General features: G+C 56.3%; 1 protein-coding gene across 10 annotated transcripts in view; it reads right to left on the bottom strand.

Moving 5' to 3' along the window:
* Nucleotides 1-14,411, bottom strand: part of TCF7 (transcription factor 7) — a 38,302-nt gene extending 23,891 nt beyond the window's left edge. For 7 of the 10 annotated variants that reach the window (XM_031010690.3, XM_031010686.3, XM_031010691.3 and 4 more), the window contains exons 1-3: nt 13,436-13,917; nt 13,204-13,270; nt 12,557-12,681 (exon numbers count right to left, since the gene is read on the bottom strand). In XM_031010690.3, the coding sequence (XP_030866550.3) occupies nt 12,557-12,681; nt 13,204-13,270; nt 13,436-13,903 (660 nt within the window). In that variant the 5' untranslated portion in view covers nt 13,904-13,917. Of the gene's footprint in view, nt 1-12,556; nt 12,682-13,203; nt 13,271-13,435; nt 13,925-14,251 lie in introns of those variants that run through there. The other 3 variants (XM_031010687.3, XM_031010688.3, XM_031010689.3) reach the window with 2 other exon arrangements.
* Between the last annotated feature and the right edge of the window lie 4,055 nt (nt 14,412-18,466).

Here is an 18,466-nt window from a genome sequence, read left to right as displayed (position 1 = left end):
GGGTCTCCGAGTCATGTGTTCTGTCCCGCAGCCTGCACCAGCCCTAGGAGGACAGTCCTGCCCTGAGGCCACGGTCATGAAGCGCTCACTCCCCCAGCTATAGCCAGTCAAGGCCCCTGGGGCTCTGTCTGGACTGTCTAGCCATTTATCCAAAGGGAAACAAAGCGTGGAAAGGAGCTCCTGGAGGCACCAGGCCCTGGGGTGCTGCTGCCCGAGCCCTCACACCCAGTGTGAGCAGAGGGAGGAGGCTGGGCAGTGCCAACTGCATGGGAGCCTCAGGAGAGCCCTTCATGAGGCGAGTGAGGGAGGGTCACACAAAACTGCCCCAGACAACTCTCAGAAACACACCTGGGTGTAGCATTACGCAAACAGGGCAGAGAGTGAAATACCAAACTCCTGGGGTTGAGGAGTGGGAAGGGATGGGACTGGGGAGCCAGGCACCCAGCTGTGGCTGCAACACACGTGCGCAGCCAAAGACGCAACGGAGTGTAAGGGGAGGGACAGCGAACGCCGAGTCAGATGTCTGGGCTCAAATCCCTCCTCCAGTACCCACTAGGCGCAAGTCTCTCTATGCCTGGGGGTCTCCACTGTAAAACATCCAGGTCTCATGGGGTTGCTGTGAGGATTAGATGAACTAATATTTGTGCTTTTTTTCTTAATATTCCTTTTTTACTTAAGAACAAAATGAAACAAAAGGAGAAAAATCAAAAGCAAGTATGTCCCAAGACAAAGGCTTTTCAGGAACGCCAGCATTGTGCCAGGTTGGGGCCGCCAGCCCTTGATTTCCTCTGGACCACTGCCTGATTCCTGTCAGGCCAGATCACTGAGCTCCTGGCTGGCCCGCAATGACCAGAGAGGATGGGAGGCGGCGGGGCAGCGAGAGAAGAAGAAACTGCCCTCAACGTGCCCCAGTGGGGCTGGCAGCGGCTCTGGTTCCTAAGCGGCTTTCCCATGGGGGAATAAGGTGGGCGGGCGCACCCATACCCTGAGACTCCCTCAACTGCCTCAGTCCAGCCATTTCCCATGACTCAGAGCCTAGGAAACCCCCTAGCCCAGCCCGGGACCACACAGAGGAGGGTGCCTGGCCCAGGAGTCCAACAGCAGGCACTGAGCTGCATCAGGACCAACACTAGAAAGAGGAAGTGATCCACCTGTAGACAGGTCTTAACTGTCCTTCCATCAGGCACCAAATCGGAATCAATCCTAATGTCATTTACGGATACTTTTCCATATAACATTTCTTCTGGAAGCCCTGGGCACCTGCCTTTCAAGTAAGAAAGACAGCCCTTTTGGCCCTGGGAGCCCTGAACTTGCCAGGTGTCTGGGGAGGAAAGGGGTCATCCCTGACCCAGGCCCAGAGCTATGAGGTGCCCCTGGAGAGGGAGAGGACTATGGCCTTTCTCTGGGGCCAGAGGAATCCAGCTGGGTCCAACTTATAAACCTGACAGTGTGCTGGGGGTACCACCCAGCTTCTTGGCCCGCAGCGCCCCCATCTCCACACATTGTACAGCAAATGGGATAGAGCAGGGAGGAGCACGGGTTTCAGGGTAAAACAGACCAAAGTTCAAATCCTGACTCTGCCAGGTATCAGCGCATTCCTTATCCTCTCTGAGCCTCAGTTTCCCCATCTGCAAAAAGGGAGGCCACAATAATACCTACTTTCTTGGCTTGTACAATCTTTTTTTTTTTTTTTTTTTTTGAGACAGAGTCTAGCTCTGTCGCCCAGGCTGGAGTGCAGTGGTGCAATCTTGGCTCACTGCAACCTCCGCCTCCCAGGTTCATGCGATTCTCCTGCCTCAGCCTTCTGAGCAGCTGGGATTACAGGTGTGTGCCACCGCACCCGGCTAATTTTTGTATTTTTAGTAGAGACGGGGTTTCACCATGTTGGTCAGGCTGGTCTCGAACTCCTGACCTCGTGATCCGCCTGCCTTGGCCTCCCAAAGTGCTGGGATTACAGGCGTGAGGCACTGTGCCCTACCGACTTGTACAATCTTGATATGAGTAAAAGCCCCTGGCATAGGCCTGGCGCTTGGGAAGTGCTTGACACATGAACTACTGTAGTTGTTGTTATTCTTTCAACAACTGCTTACTGAGCACCTACTGTGTGCCAGGCCCTAGGGTGGGCACTGAGAACCCAGTGGTGAAATGAACAGATGTGGCCTGGGCCCCACAGATCCTCTCCGGCCCTTTCTGATCCCAACTCCATCCCTAACACCACCCCCTGCAACATGGCCATCAGCCCTGTGGCCTTGGCTCTCTCAGGTTCATCTGTCCCCACACCCCCGCCCATGGGGCTGCCCACTGCCTCAAAGGCTGCCAGCGAGCTCTGGGGTGGCTGCTGCAGCCAGGCACGCACTCGGTGGCCAGCCCGCCTGGACCTTGGCTGTACCCAGCCAGCAGAGACCTCACTGCTGCCACTGCCGCAAGGCTCTCCACAGGCTGCCTCTCAGCATCTCAGAGGGCCCACCCACCTCTGCCTGCCGGGCCACCACGCCAGCCACAGAGCCATCTGATTTGAATGAAACTTCAAACTTAATGACTTTCATGCTGGTTATTTAAAACACAATGTAATTTTCTAAAACACCCTATTATTTCCTTTGATAGCTACAAAGCTTCCCCCAGTCCCATAAGCATGTTTATTTTTAGGGAAAAGAGTGGTTTGCAGTTGGTCATAGAGACCATAAGGAGAGGGAACCCACACAGCAGGGCAAAGAGTCAACCCTAGCAGCTCAGAGGCCTGTGCTGCCCTGCCTCTTGCTTAGCGGGTTTTCCACCGGACACCGGGGTCTCCCGGGCAGGCCCTGCCCTACTCTCACAAGCATGTTGGCAGTGACTCACTCGTCCAGCATTGGACAGTGGCCAAGTAAACACCAGACTAGCACCCTCCCAGTGCTCCCCCTCCTTGGGGCCACTGTGTCCTCTTCTGTAAGATGGTTCCACTAGCTTTCCAATAAGGTTCCTACCAGCATTCCAGGCATGACAAGTCTGGGGAAGGGTCCTGAGACCACCACCTCACCCTCAGCAGCCTCCTCCTGGCTCTCCCAGACATTCTGCCTTGGGTACAGCCACAGGGCCTGAAGCTTTGACCAGCTGAGTGAGACCTGTGCCCAGATAAATTGGCTCCAGGCAGTGGCTGCCCACACTGGGAGGGTGAGTGGGTGGGGCCCTGCCAGTCGGGGCTCCCTGGCAAGGGAGGTGGCCTGGTGGTGGGTGGGTGTGCGTGCAGAGGTCAGCTGAGCCCCACCAATGCGGGGCGTCCTCTGGGAGCAGCTATTTTTAAGTCCCAGGCTTTCATGTGGCCAAATGATGTGGAGTTTACAAAGCATCAGTAATGCGTTTCAGATGGCGGCCCAGCAGGCCAGGAGGCTGGGCCCGCTGCCACCAGAGCCAGGTCAGAGTTAGTCAGAATCCCTCGGCCTAGACTCCCATCACCTGTCCCTCCCTCCCCATGACCCCTTCTTGCCTGGTGGGGAGGCTGGCTCTGGAGCAATGCTTGCAAGGAGCTGCCCAGCAGACCCCGGCTGAGGCCCACCCAGCACACAGGCCTCTCCATGGCCAGGGATTCCTACCCCATTTAAGAAACTGAGACCTAGAGAGGTTCACAGATTTGCGTGAGGTCACACAGCAGGGGGAGGGATGGCTTCCTTCCCATCACAGCTCCCTGCCCTCATGGGAAAACTGGGTTTCCTGGGAGGAGGTGATTTGCCACCACTGGCACCCAAACCAGCTCAGACATGGTGGAGTGGGGGCAACGCTAACCGTGTAAACCCCCAAAGTCCACACCCACTGTTCCCTGGGGCCACGTCCTGCCCATCCATGCCTGGAGCCTCTGCCGCACACTCATCATTTGGAAGCACATGGTGTGGGGCCCAGACAGCTTTCCTGCCCTTGAAGAGCAAGCTAGTGGTTTTAATGGGGGGCAGGGCGGGGGGGTTAGGAGGAAGCTTATTTGGCAGAGTGTCTGCTCCTCTGATCTCCAGGGAGTTCTAGCTATGGAGTCGGGGCTGCGGAGTGAGGGCTTTGTGTCCCCAGGCTTGCTCCGGCTCTAGAGTAGTCTGCTAGCAGAGCCCAGGCAGGTGACCTCCTCCCAGGAGAGGGCCAGACTCAGGCTCACCCCAGGCCAGAGTCCCTATCCAGCAAGGGACAGAGACCCTCTACTCCCTGGGGAACTGGCCAAGAGGAGCCCCATGTTCCAGCAGAAAGCAGGGGAAGGGGGAACCCTCTGAGGAGGACAAGCCCACCCAGGCTGTAGACAGCTTGTGTGCAGCAGCAGAAGCGGGCCACACATTTTTAAGGGAGGAAGGCGGTTTCCCAGGTCCAGACCCCAAGCATGACAGGTCTGCGAAACAGGACAGCAAACTGCCTGAACCAAGAAGCTAACAATGTCCTGGTTTCTCAGAGATGCCCACCCTCCACCCCTGCCAAAGCCCCTGGGACCCTGGAGCTCTGCTAGAGACAGAGCTGGTCAGAGATGCTCTCCACACCCTGGCTGAGTCACCAATGGGCCTTGGGACCTGAGCGAGCCACTGACCTCTGGTGTAGAGTTCCCCTCAGTAATCAGGGAGGGGGCCAGACCCTAGGATCCCGAACCCCGAGAGAGCATGAGGGTCAAATGGAAGGATGGGAAAATGGAAAGTTCTCACCTCTGAGGTACCCCTGCCTTGCACTGCCCAACACCCTTGGGTCTTCTCCACCCAAAGCCTACCTCTCCCTTGGCTCTGCTCGAGTTCCTCCCATGATCCCCATGCCTCCTAGCATCCACCCTGCCCCAGCAGCTGGCTCTCCCCGCCTTTGTCCGCCATGTCCAATTCACACCATCTGCGGGTGGGTACCGCCTTGCCCTACCATGATGCCAACATGCTGCATGTGCCCATCAGCTTCTCCCAGGCTCTGGAACCAGCGCTGCCCCAGCACCAAGGTCACAGGCTGGGACCTTCTTCTCCAGCCTCACCGCACATCCTTCGTAGACCCTGGGCCTCTGTCTGCCCCTCTGCTGATGGAGCATGCCAGCCTCTGCCTCTCTCCTCCTTTGTTCCAGTGGGGCCCCCCACCCAGAGTGTTCTCCCCCTCTCACCTGTGCAGGCCCCTCTCTCAGGAGCCTCCCCTGCTGCCCCCACTGGCCTCTCCCTCCTCTGTGCCCTTTTCCCAACTCCAGCAGAACCTCAGAGCCGACTTAGAGGCTCCCAATGAAAGTCTCTTTGTCTCCCAGGACTGAGCTCTGGAAGGGCAGAGGGAGCCCGCCACATGCTGAGCCAGGCCAAGTATACAGAAGGGGCTCAGTCGGGGTATGGACCCAAGATTACAGCAGAGAATGTGTAGTCTGTCGACAGACTGAGGGCCCAAGGGTAGGGTAGGCCAGAGGGCACTGCCCCAGGGGAGCTGGGAAAGGAAAGTGCAGCCAAGGCCCCAGTCCCAACTCAGCTTTTGGAGCATTCACACTCCTGGTAGAGGCCTTCCTTCTACCACCGCTGCCATTCAGGAGGCACCTACTGTGTGCTGGGTGTTTCACACACTGTCTCTTTCCATTCCACACTGACCCATACAGGTGAGAACCCTCGTTATCCTCAGTTTTAGATAAGGAAACTAAGGCCCAGAGGGCTAAGTAACTCACCCAGGGCCACCGAGCCAAAGAATGGCAGATACAGTGTCAGAGGGTGCATGGTGCAAACTCAACGCCTTCCCTCTGACCACTCCTCTAAGGGGCCTTGGATAAGTACCTTCCCTGATCTGGCCTCCCTGTCCCCACCTGCAGCAGGAGGATCTGTGCACTGTACCATTGGGGGTGGGGGCCCCTGTGACCTGATAAAACACCTGTTTCCTCCACCAGAGCCTTGTTTGTACACAGCAGCAGGAAGCACCAGTCACAAGGTGTGAGGGGTGTGACTGTATGGCTTTGGGACCACAACAGCCTGCAGAGGCTCAGGGGGGCTGCGGCTTGCCTTGCACCTCCAGGAGGCTCTGGGCCCACCCCTGACCTGCCTGACCTCAGCAGTTATGTGACTTTAAACCAGCACCTCCAGAGCCCTGCTTAAGCTCAGCTAAACCTCCCTCCTTGGAGGGGCTGGGGATGGGGTATGGTCTCCAGAGACCCAGAAATGGGACCACCCTCATCTGCTTCAGCCCCACTCACTTGAGTCTCAGAGTAGCTGAGGAGGTGGCAGTGCTGGTATGAATATTCCCCTGTGCTGCCGTGGAAACTGGCTTGGTGGAACCTGGTAGAGCCCGGGGGAAGGATCCCAGGTCTCAGCAACCAATCCAGGGCTCTTTGCCAGCCCTGGGCCTTGGGAAGGTCTTTCCTACCCTGCTGAGCTAGTACTCACCCTGGCTTTCCAGAGGAGGGGCAAACCGCCCTAAATTCCCGGCCATCCCTCCCTGACCCCAGGACAGGGTGGGGCAGGAAGCCTGGCTCTAACCAGGGGTCTGCAGGATCGGCCCCCTTCATGGTGCTCTCCTGGCTTTGAAAGGCATCAAGGCTTTGAGGGAGCCACCCTCAAAGTCCCACCTTGGAAGCAGCGGAAAAGAGGCTGCAGATTTTCCAAATGTGATAGCCAGTACTACGCAGCCTTCCAAGGAAAGAAAGGTAATTCAAAATAGCTCACAGTCGCACTGCCCACCACAAACCTATTCAATGCAGAGCAACAAAGGCAGAACTCCATATCAGCTGTGCTGAGCCACTGTAAGCATGGGACACTCACAGCTCAGAACCTACAGCGCACTGGGGCACCAGGGAAGCAAAACGCCTCGACTCTTCCTGCCTCTTGACCCCATAATTCTGTTTGGGTATTATGCTTCAGGAAAATAGTCAAGGTGGAAACGAAAGAGTGATGTGTACAGAACATCATTCACACTGGGAAAGAAGGCAGCCCGGGAGCAAGCCAGAGCCACAGGGGAGGCTGCAAGCAAGGAGGCTGCCCACACCTGTGGCATCGTGGCAAGAATGAGGGGCACGCACAGGGTGGCCACGGCTTCCCAGGCTGATGGCCATGAGGGTTTTTTGCAATTTTTTTTTTTTTTGAGGAGTCTGGCTCTGTTGCCCAGGCTGGAGTGCAGTGGCGCAATCTTGGTTCACTGCAACCTCCACCTCCCGGGTTCAAGCGATTCTCCTGCCTCGGCCTCCTGAGTAGAGTAGCTGGGATTACAGGCGTGTGCCACCATGCCCGGCTAATTTTTGTATTTTTAGTAGAGACCAGGTTTTACCATGTTGGCCAGGCTGGTCTTGAACTCCTAACCTCAAATGATCCACCCACCTTGACCTCCCAAAGCCCTGGGATTACAGGCATGAGCCACCGCGCCCAGCCAATCTTTTTTTTTGAAAGAAAACAGCTTAAGCTTCTAACGTCTCATGTAAAGGACTTCTACATGACTGAGGAAGGGGAGTCTCTTTCAGGTCAATCTTTGGGGTGGTAGGAGAGAATTCTGAGAATGCAGTGAGTGGCTGTGGCTCCCTGCCTGGCCCCAGGGATAGCACTTTCCCCTCCTAAGAATCCTGGGTCAGGCAGGGCAGTGAGTAGGCGGCCTGTACACCTGAGTCCCCAGTCCCAGGGTTCAGACCTCCAGATTCCTCCACGCCCAAGTCCACGTGGGGCCCACAACTGAGCAACCACTGGCCCCAGGGGAGCCAGGCCAGCAAGGGACAAGGGTTCAGTCATGGCTGACTCCCCCTGGCCAGGCCGCACTTGCACCTCCCTGGGCCCCTCCCTGGCACTGCTGCTGGTCCTCACTCCAAATCTGGGAGGAGGGCTCACCACTCCCATTGTGCAGAGGAGTAAAAGAACAGCCGGGCTTTCTTAGGGTTAAGCATGGTGAGTGCATTGTAAAGCAGTGCCAACCATTTGAGCCCGAAGAGTTGCCAGGGCTGGCAAGGCAGCTGGAGCCAAGGGATGAGGAGGGTCCTACTGGGAATGGTCAGAGGAAGCTCCCTGAGGCAGAGACATCTGAATTGAGCCCTGAGTGAGGAACGAGAAGGTGGCGGCTATGTGCAGGGCTGGGGAAGAGACTTCGAGCGGAGGGAAGCAGTGCAAGAGTCCTGGGGTGGAAAGAAGTTGCTGGCTGTAAGACCCCCTAGGACAGGGAGGGGACTGCTGTCAGGGAGACAGCAAGAGGCTGGTGCAGGTGATGAGGGGCGGCTGGCGGGGGCCACCCAGGCACTCAGCTGTGATGAGTGGCTTGGACTTTACTCCAAGAGCAATGGGAAGCTAATGCGGGGTCTAATCAGGTGAGAGGTGTGATCTGACTCTGTTTTTAAAGGACCCCTGTGGCTGCTACGTGAAGCCTGGACTGTGATTTAGGATGGGGGTTAGGGGTGAGGGAGGGGTCCCCTGGAGGCTGTTGCTGCTGTCTGGGTGAGAGATGGCGATGACTGGGACTTTGGGTGCTGACTGCAGAGTAGTGGGGAGGTGTGGGATGTGTTCAGAGGGAAGCCTGGGGCCTGCCAGTCCCTCCTCTGTCTTCATCTGTTGGACACCCTGTGGCCTTCAGAGTGCTCCTCAGTGGGCCCTCCCCCACAGCCATGGCTGGGGCCGGCTCTGCCCGGGACACCTCAGTGACAGCACTCCTCTCGCCAGCTCTGCTTCAGGTCTCTATCTGTCTCCTCAGCTCAGCTGGGCACTCCCGTGGTAGAGCCTGGTTCCAGTCTGGGGGCCCAGTACCTGGTACCAAGCTTGGTGCCAAATTCCCTCCTAATAGGCTTCACTGCAACCAGGGCTGGTGCTCAACACCAATAACTGACGCTGCCCAGCAAGGCCCACAGCTCGCTCTGGGGCATGTGGAGGCCGGTGGGTGCTCCTGCACCTACTCATCTCTGCAAAGCTCCTCGGACAGGCTGGCCGTGCATCAGCAGCACTTCCTTCCTCTGCTGGAGCCTTGCTCATACCCTCACCTCCTGCTCCCCCAGGCACGCTCTGGACCTGCCGGGAGCCCCAACATGAGTCCACTGCCTCAGTGAGGCTCCTTCTGCTGGACGTGACACCTGATGCCTGACCCCCTGGCTTGGGGCATCCCCAGGCACCTGGACAACTGTGGAGATCAGGGACAGGGACACATGGCCCCAAGTCTGCAACAGCCAAAGGCCTCAGCCTTTTTATTTAATTTGAGATGTAATTCACATATCATAAAATACACTGTTTTAAAGGGTATATAATTCAGTGGCTTTCAGTATATTCATCAGATTGTGCAGCTGCCACCACGATCTAATTCCAGAACCTATTCATCACCCCAGAAAGTATCTCCATACCCATTAGCAGTCGCTCCCTGGGCCCCTCTTCCGTCAGCCCCTGGCAAGCACTAATCCTCTTTCTGTCTCTATGGATGTGTCTATTCTGGATATTTCATCAAAATGGCAAAAGGCTCGGCATCTGTCTAAGCTACAGACTCCAAGTAGAGCTCATAGAAGAAGCCACAGCTCAATGCGGCCTCATATCAATTTTGGATATGACAAGACTGACTACACTGAGTTTAAGCCTGAGTTTGCCTAAGGAATGAGGCCTTACCCATCCCAGAATCCCCCCAAAGTACAGCCTAAGATCAGCTCACTATCTCCCCACTCACCACCTCCACCTACTTTCAGGTCTCAGAGCAGAGCAGAGAAAACCAAACCAAAGTCCAGGCAACACAGTGAGACCCATTGCTACAGAAACAAAAACAAACTTAGCCGGGCATTGTAGTGCATACCTGTAGTCCCAGCTACTCAGAAGGCTGAGGTGGGAGGATGGCTTGAGCCCAGGAGTTTGAGGCTGCAGTGAGCCAAGATCACACCACTGCACTCCAGCCTGGGCAACACAGTGAGACCTTGTCTCTAAAAAAACACAAACACAAACACAAAACAAAACAAAAAAACCCTGGTTACTGGTCTAGGCCAGTAACTGCCTGCAAGCCTACATCAATCAGGTGCCTGACAGTGTTCATGGAATAAACTTTGACCTAATTTTTTCTTCCTCAAACAAGCTTAAAAGAAGCCAACTACCAAAAAGAAGGAACCTTTTTGGAAGAAAAAAAAAATGTGTCCCGTGGCAGTTGGCTGTGGGGTGGTCATTCAGCCTATTGCTCCCGGCAAGGTTCGAGCTGGCCTGTTTTGAGGTCTCTAATACAGTAGCCACATGGGCATCCTACCCACACATGGGCAGAGCAGGTCCCTGGTATAGGCTTTCCCTGCTCTTGAGGGAGGTGCAATGACTGGCCTCAAGCCTCTCAGCGTAAGTGTTGACCACATAGGTGCCCTCAGAGAGGGCCGGGCAAAGGGCAAGGGGGCCTGGATATAAGGCCTGTGGCAGGGCCTGAGCAGCAAGCTGTCTGTCCTTTAAAGATGGGCTTGGGAAAGTGACCAGCTTTGGAAAAATCTTCCAAAGGCAGTTTTTCCTCAGGGCCCTTGCAAGGGGCTCCTGACGCAAGAAAAGAAGATCATTCCTGGTTCCAGACACATGAACCTTGAATCCAATAATAAATATGCTTCTAAAATGTGGGGGTGGATTCACTTTGCTTGGTAAAACCCAACCACATTTTCAATGCCCACACGTCTTCAGGTAATGCAAGCAAATACTCTGACTTGCTATGTGTTTATAACTGGCAGGTTTGCTTAAAAGGGGTTCTCCTACATTCACATACAGCTTCCTCACCGAGTGTCACTCCAACTTACACCTCTGCCTCTGTCCTTTTCTACAGCCCCACAGAGCAGCTGAGGCCAGGGCACAGAGAGCCAGTGTCACAGCCCGTCCTTTTCCTCCTCCTGTGTGGCCAGAAGCCAGACAGTGGAGACTGTGGCTGCGCGGGGAGGAGGGCAAGGGGATTTGTACCTATAGGAGCAGGTGCGATACACAGAATTGTATCTGCTGTAGCTTGAGAAAGACTGAAACGTGAAAAATAAATGACCCAGGCCAGTGGTGGTGTGCCTCCTCCACTGTCCTGTTAGAGCCTACTCTTGACCCATGTGGCCCAAAGGACACCAAATGGTCCCATCACCCATACCCTGACAGCAGAACGAAGCCCTCCCTGCTCCAGATACTCTCCCAGCACTTGCCCACACCATGAGATGACCTCCGAAAGGAAGCCTTTTCCCTGTGCTGCTGTGGAGCCCCGGGAGGCTGGAGTAGAGCCTTGGGCCTAGGCCTTTTGTCTAATCATGGTTCCGCGGTGACCCCAGCCCCTATACAAGTGGCACACCTGTTGGAAGTTTGGCACTGGTGGGTTATGTCAACCTAGTCCCAAATCTAAGGGTTTATTTACATCTTGTAGGGATCCAAAATGCATCTTTGTTAAGCATGGGCTCACACAGGGTGAGTTCTCTGGATGTAGTCACTGCATCAGCGGGGGAATGCTGGGGGGCACACCCCCCATCTCACAGACTTGGAAGGAAGTGAACCACCTCATATACCAAGCCACCCCAGAGCAGAAAGTCGGATACAGAGACTACTCGGAAAACATACTCATTTGACAGACAGGGGCCCAAAGGGCAAGGAGCTCATTTCTAGAGCTGGCCATAGAATAGGTTTTCCATCCTAGGCTTCTGGAAAGAAGCCTATATGTCTTCTCATTCCCACTGGCTTGGCATGCAGCAGCTCTCAGAACCACCCTCTTCACTCCTGGTCTGAAACAGCCTAGCACTTAACTCTCCTCCCTCTGGTGACCCCACTGTAGCCATGTGAGCCTCCAGCCTGCCAGCCCCACCTGCACTGGGCTTACATTCACAGCCAACACTCGCTTACCACAGTCCTCCAAACCCACGTACCTTCACCCCAACTTGGACCAACTGAGAAAAGTGTGAAACACGAATAGGAATTTCTTTAAAAGCGCAGCTGTACTGCTCCAAAGCACTCGGAATAGGCTCTTCACACTTTAGGTCATCTGTACCAATGGGCATGGTTTGTAAAGATCATGAAATCTTTTCAAAGCACTGGGACTTAAAAATATTTAATTCACGAATTAATTAAACTGGTCCCTTCTCAACATCACTGATTTGTAGCACCTTTGCCAACCCTTCCTGGTATGTCTGAGACCAAGCCAGTTTCCTAAGAACCCACTTTCCACACATGGTGTTCAGGGTCCTTCTTTGGCAACGGTACACTCACGCCCGTAAGGACACAGCCGACCGAACACAGCACGTTTCTCCTGCACAACCAGGTGACCTGAACAGATCAGCTTTCCTGCCCATTCCTCCAAGCGCCAAGGAGGCTCAGGGTTTCCTGGGCTAGTTAGAAAGTTAATTGCAAAGCTCTGAGCTCAGATCAGAGCAGCGAGGAGCAAGGGTGGTCTCGGCTCAAAAGTTCTCTAAGAAGACCCCACCCTGGCATCACCCAGCACCAGGACAGAGCCTGCACCTGCTTATGAGCAAGCTGGGAAGACAAAAGCCAAGAGCCAGAGGGCAGGGGGGTGCCCCAGGGCGGCCCCTCCTTCCTTCAGCAAAGTTCTCCTTTTGGTTCAGATCCCACCGGGTGTGTATGGGAAAAAAGACCAGCACAGGAGTCTCGTCTATTTTGTTCCAGGCAGAAGTCTCTTGCCGGTGCCTCACCTACCTGGTCAAGGAGGCTGCAAGCACAGGGCGGCACTGGCTGCGGGGTCCACTTACCAGCGGGGGCTGCGGCTGGGGGTGCTGCCCTGCTCCCGAGGTGGGTGGGTAGTGCATGAGCAGATTGAAGGCGGAGTAGACGGTCTCTTTGTACATGCCGCTGGTGCACTCCGGGGCCTTCAGGCCTGTAAAAACCACAGCTGGGTCAGACACACCAGCCCTGGCAGCGGCTGGGACTGAAGGCTGTATGCTCTTGAGAGAAAAAGAATTGCCAAGGGGTCCCCTGCAAGTTCCTGACTTGGGAAGGAACGGGCTGGGAGTATCAGCAGTGCCAAGTTTTAGGGGAAGGACCTGGAGTGCAGGCCTCCCCGCGGTAGCCCCTACTTGACCTCCCACCCTCCCGCCCTCCAACCAAGAAACCTTGGCCAATTCTGTCTCCTGAAGAAGGCGGATTAGTCAGTCACCTGGGCAGGAGGGGAGGCGGGGATGGCGGGGGTCTGTTTACTCCTATAAAGGTCAGGGCACCGGAAGTGACTCGACCCGGCGGCGCCCGGGAAGCCCGCCCCCCACTCCCCACCCCTGGGTTCTGCCGCCTCCTGAGCTGCGGTGGGGGAGGCACCCGGCTCCCCGCGGTCCTCGGCGTCCCCGTCCCACCGAGGCCAGGGCCTGAGCGCGACGAAAGGAAGCCGGGCCGGGCAGAAACTCACCGTCCTCCAGGGGCTCTGGAAGTTTGTCCGGGAAGAGTCTCTGCGCAGCGTGTTCCCGCCCGAGAGCCTGGAGGGAGAACCGGAGGGGAGTGAGGGGCGGTGGGACCGCGGGGATCGGGGCCGACGCCGGGGCAGGGACGCTCTGCGCGCAGGAGACCCCGAGGGCCGCGCGCAGCTGGGGCGGCGGGGCGCGGCGACCGCGGGGGAGGAGCCGGCGCCGGCGGTGGCTCACCTCGGCCTCGCCGCGGGCCCCGGCGCCGGCCCCTGGGACCCCCGGGATCCCTGCGCCGCCGGCCGCGCCCTCGGACTCGTTCACGAGCGACGACTTGAGCTCGGCCAGGTCGCGCTCGGGACCGGCGGCGCTGTCGCGGCTCTTGTCGTCCTGCTCCTCGCCCTCATCCTGGAAGGCCAGCAGCTCGTCCGGTGCGCCGAGGTCGTCGCCGCCGCCCGCGCCGCCCCCGCCGGAGTCCAGCTGCGGCATGGTGCGCTCCGCCCGCCGGGGCGCGGGGCGCGGGGCGCTGGGCGCCGGGAGTGCGGGGCGCGGAGCCGGCCCGGGGGGCGGCGAGCCCGGAGTCCGAACCTCCGAGCCCGGATCGCGGCGGGCGGCGGGCGGAGCGCGGGCTGACTCCGCCTGGGCGGGCTGCAGGCGCGGGCTAGGGCGCGGGGCAGAGCGGCTCCGCGAGCTGGCGGGTCGGAACATCAAAGGCGCCGCCGGCCGAGTGCCGGGGGCGGGGCGGGCACTGGGGGCGGGCCCGGCCGGGGGCGGGACACAGGTCCGCCCCGCCTCTCCTCTCCCGGGAGAGGCCGGGACGCGCCCACTCGGCATAGCCTTAAAGGGCTCGCTCTTCCGGAGCGCACCCTGAGCGAGACGTCGGACAAGCCTGGGAATGATCACCCTTCTCCCGAAACGCAGAGACTCTAAAGGGAACTCCTGACCCCGCTTACTCACCTACAACCAGATATTCCCCCTGCTTCCTGCGCCCAGGTTTCTCCTCCGGCTGTGGAGGGCGGGGGTCCCCTAGGCCCTTGGGACTTGGGCGTGGCTTACCATCGCAGCCGTGGTGTGAACTGTATCGTGCCCAGGCTCCAATGCGCCCTGTGCTTTGAACTGGGGGCTTCCTAGGGCTTGAGGCTGCTTGAGGCTGTGCTCGTACCCCAGGTAACCGGCAGCGTTGGAACTCCGCGGCGCTGTTGCGGCTCTTGCCCCATCCTCCATCCCTGTGCCAATCAGGGACTTCCTTCTAGGCCGCCTGCATACAGTGCGAACATAAGTATACTCCCCTTCGCACATTTATTGAGCTCCTGTTGCGTGCAGAGCTTATACATCACACATCTGTGACGGGCCCCTCAGCCAGGCGACGGCTCCGAGCCGCGAACACAGCCAAGAGCACCGGACCTCAGCCGATCCTCCAAGTCCCAGCCCCTATGACTCTCCCAACTCGGTTCCGTGACTAGAACCTGCAGCCCGGAGACTCGGAACTTTGGGCAGCCACGTGGGCGCGGGATTCCGACATGAGTCGCTCGTCCACAGCAACTCAACCCTAGAAGTCGCATTTAGGGAGCCCATGACTCTGAAGTTGACCCTGGCCTGACTAACCCTCTAACCCTCGCTCGATCCAGGCTGAAACATCTAGATTTGCGGAGCGCGGGAAAGTGCCTGGATTCCAGCGCATCTGTATGGCACCCGGGTCTGCGTCCACGCGGGCCTCCACGGCACGCTTGGCCTGGCTCAGCCCCTGCATCTACAAAAGACGCCGGTCGTTTGGATCGCGATGCAGTCAACAGCAGCCCCCCTAGCAGGTTTCTGTGCTGGGTTCACTGTAGACGCTCACGCCTCTTCTGAGAGCAGTTGGGATAGAGGGTATTTGGGGGAGGGCTGGGTATTGGACGCCTCTCCCGCTGAGGGCCCCACAGGACCCCTGGCAGCGGTGCAAAGCCGGGCCGGAAAACAGCCGTGCCTCCCTCCGGGTCCAGGCCCAGCGTGGCTGGCTGTGGATCAAAGAGCTAGCCATGCTTCCCTGTGTTCAGATCCTATCTGTGCCCGCCCAGCCGGGTGCTTCGGACACCAGCCCCCACACCCCCCTCCCCCGCCACCTCCGGACTAGGGTGCCCACTTTTCCTCCTTTCCCCAGGCTGGGGCTGGGGGGTGGCATGGGCACGAGTGCTCAGCTTGGTGATGGAGATGAGGGGGACCCTGCCCATTAGGTCTCCCCAGCCTCTTCCCAGGGTGGGCTTGCCGCTCAGTCTCGCCTCATCTGCTCCGGATTGGCGGGGAAGGGGGGGCTCGGCCCTGCCCGGAGGGGAAAAGTACAGGGACGGGAGTTCAGAGCCTCCGCCACCTCAACTCCTGAGGTTATAGGTAGGGTCTGGCTTGGGGTGAGCCTCCTCTGGGACAGCTGAAAGGGAATCCGGATCTGCCCAACCCAATGGCTTTAGGGGTCGTCATGTGTTTGTAGGGAACCCTGGCTCAGCAGGAACCTCCTCCAGAATAGCTGTCCCCAGACCCATGAGTTCCCCTGACACAGATCAGTGGAGGCCGAAGTGTTCTCCAGTCCTTGGAGAAAGGAGAAAAGTCAGAACAACAGTGAGGTTCTTTTTGTTTTGTTTTGTTTTCTCAATAAGGTTAAAACTTCCCAGCTTCGTATTAGCCTTTAATCGAGGATTATGCCCTTACTGCTTTATTGGTGTGAAAACATCCTTTCTTTACTAAAATGGTGGTGGGACAAGTGTTTTTTTTCATGTCTTTATTTGGTGAAAGAACATAAGGAACATTTTTTCCCCCATCTGTTAACTCCCCCACCCTCAAGTTTCTTTGGACATTTTATAGTCTGGGAACAACTGTCCTATGGGGTCATAGCTCCAACTCTCCACCCTGCTGGCTGGAACCAGAGGAGAGGGTGGGTGAGTAGGGAGAGTGGGACTGTGAGGAGGCGTGAGGGAGAGAAGGGCTGAGTCACAGGCATCCACAGCCACACTGAAATCAGTCTGAAGGCTTGCTAAGGGATCATCTACTGTGTACCTAGCCCTGGCTTGGGCTGTGGAGAGGGAAGGGCTAGAGGTGTCTGCCTTCCAGGAGCCATTGGCTGCTTTCAGAAGCTGAAGAGTTATTAGAGCCGATTTAGGTGCTAGAGTAGCCTATACAGATAATGGACAGAAAGAGCTCAGATATGGTGAGATCAATGTGGACTAGAGTAGTCAGGGTGGCTTCCTGAAGGAGGTAGATTTCATGTGGGCCTGGGTGGCTTAGGAGGGTTTGGAAAGCTGGAAAGGAACGAGAGCTCTGATTTGTTCCCCAGAAGTTGGTGCAGCCCCACAGGAGCCCCTGGTCTAGTCAGCACTGATTCCTTCACCATCGTCTACACAACGACCAACCTCATATACTGAGTGATTACTATGTGCCAGGCATCCTGTCAAGAGCTTCACACACATTATCTCATTTAATCATCACACCAACCCTGTGACATAGGGACTCGTATCCCCATTTGACTAATGAGGAAACTGAAGCTCAGAGAGATGAAGTCACCTAAGTTCTCACAGCTTGAAAATGAAGGTGTCAGAATTCGAAACCCAGGCAGTCTGACTCCTGAGCCCACATCCTAACTATCACACTCTAGTGTTCCATTATAAAATTCCAGAGGGAGTCCTTATTTGCTTTGTGGTCTTGGCAGACAAATGCTGACAAATAAGCTGTCACTAATCTGGAGCCCTGACTTTCTGGGTGGCTCATGTTGCATGAAGGGGGCCATCAACAGGATTAGGGAATCATCTTGGTGGTCTGTATAGGGGGCCCAAGACCTTTGCTGGCAGAGAGGGCCTAGAATCTCTCCCTTGAGCCAGACAGATCTCAGTGTGTACCATCTCTCTCCTGAGCCCACCCGAGGCCACCTGTTCTGGGAATTGGCTCAGATCACATACACAGATGATAGACACTGGGGTTCTTCCACAGGGTAGTGAGTGCAATCTGCTGTGGTTGCCCCCCTGGAGGTGACCAGGGAGTTTCAGGACCAGGACCAGCTGCAAGGAGGCCCCAAAGTCTTCTGGATTCATCCAGACCAGGCCAGGGCTGGTGATTTAATAAGGCTTCATCTTCACACAAATGAGCTTGCACTAGTCAGATGCTGGAAACAGGACTAAGTCAGGACTCCCAAGGCTTGAGGGTTGTTGGAGCAGATGAGCTCCAGCTTTAGATTTGGGCAGTCTTAAGTTTCCATCTCTGCCGTGCCACTTACTAGCTGTGGGACCCCAGGCAGATGGCTGACCCTCTCTGAGCCTCAGTCTCCCCATAGGTTAAATGGGTGTCATGCGCAGGCCTGCCCTGCTCTGTTGGAGTGCAGTCTAGATGAACCACTGTACCCTAGTGAAGAGCTTAGAACAGCAGCCTGGTGCCTTCCAAGTGTCTAATGGGTGCTCTCGAACGAGATATTTTTCGGAAGTTGTTAGGCTAATTGGCTCTTCATGTAACGTCATGTAAATCATCTGAATGTTCTCATGGCCTGAGCCCACTTAATCATGGCTAAAGCTGAAAATATACATTTCCTTTCCTTTTCTTTCAAGCTCCTTTAACATGAAAGGCCCGCGTGAACTCTGACCTTTTCTAACAGGGAGACCCTTGAAATGTGGCATTTCCAGAAAACGTCTCAAAGGAGCCCCAGATGGATTTAGTAAATTACAGCAAGGAGAGATTGTGAGCGGCGTCTCTTCCTGCTCACCAGCCCGCCTGGCATCCTGTTGGGGCTTGCCCAAAGCCGCCTGGAGGCTGGGCTGCTGGCTCTGGGCAGGAGCACTTCCCATGGAGCATCACAGGGCAAAACCCGGTCACAGGTCCTAGAGGTAGACTGTGGTTTGTTACTAGAAACACAGTTTGCTTTCTGGAAACTCTGTGTAGTTTCACTGGTTGTTGAGGCGTGTGTGTCCATGTGTGTGCATGTAGGTGGTTGTGACCTACAGAAAGGCAAGCACACACAATTGCTGGGATGCTGCTACTCTGCATCAGGTACCAGGCAGCTGCCCTTAAAATGAAGCAAGGGGGCTTTGGGGTCAGTTCTTTCTTCATAAGGAAGGAAGGACTCTTCTGTGGGTTCTCCCCTCCTGCTCCATCCCTCGGACTTCATACAATAACCAAGAATTGTTATTAAAATAAAGACTTAATAACAAAATTGGCAGTTCATATTTCCTGATGAAATCCTAAGGAAACTTGGTCAAATTGGCTTGAGAGGTGATGGGCAAATTATGAGAAGAGCTGCCCCAGAGCTTCACAGGGCTT

This window comes from Gorilla gorilla, chromosome 4, assembly GCF_029281585.2.
Source record: "Gorilla gorilla gorilla isolate KB3781 chromosome 4, NHGRI_mGorGor1-v2.1_pri, whole genome shotgun sequence".
Taxonomy (NCBI): domain Eukaryota; kingdom Metazoa; phylum Chordata; class Mammalia; order Primates; family Hominidae; genus Gorilla; species Gorilla gorilla.
The sequence above is the reverse complement of the archived record's forward strand: the minus strand, read 5'-3'. Positions and strand labels throughout refer to the sequence as shown.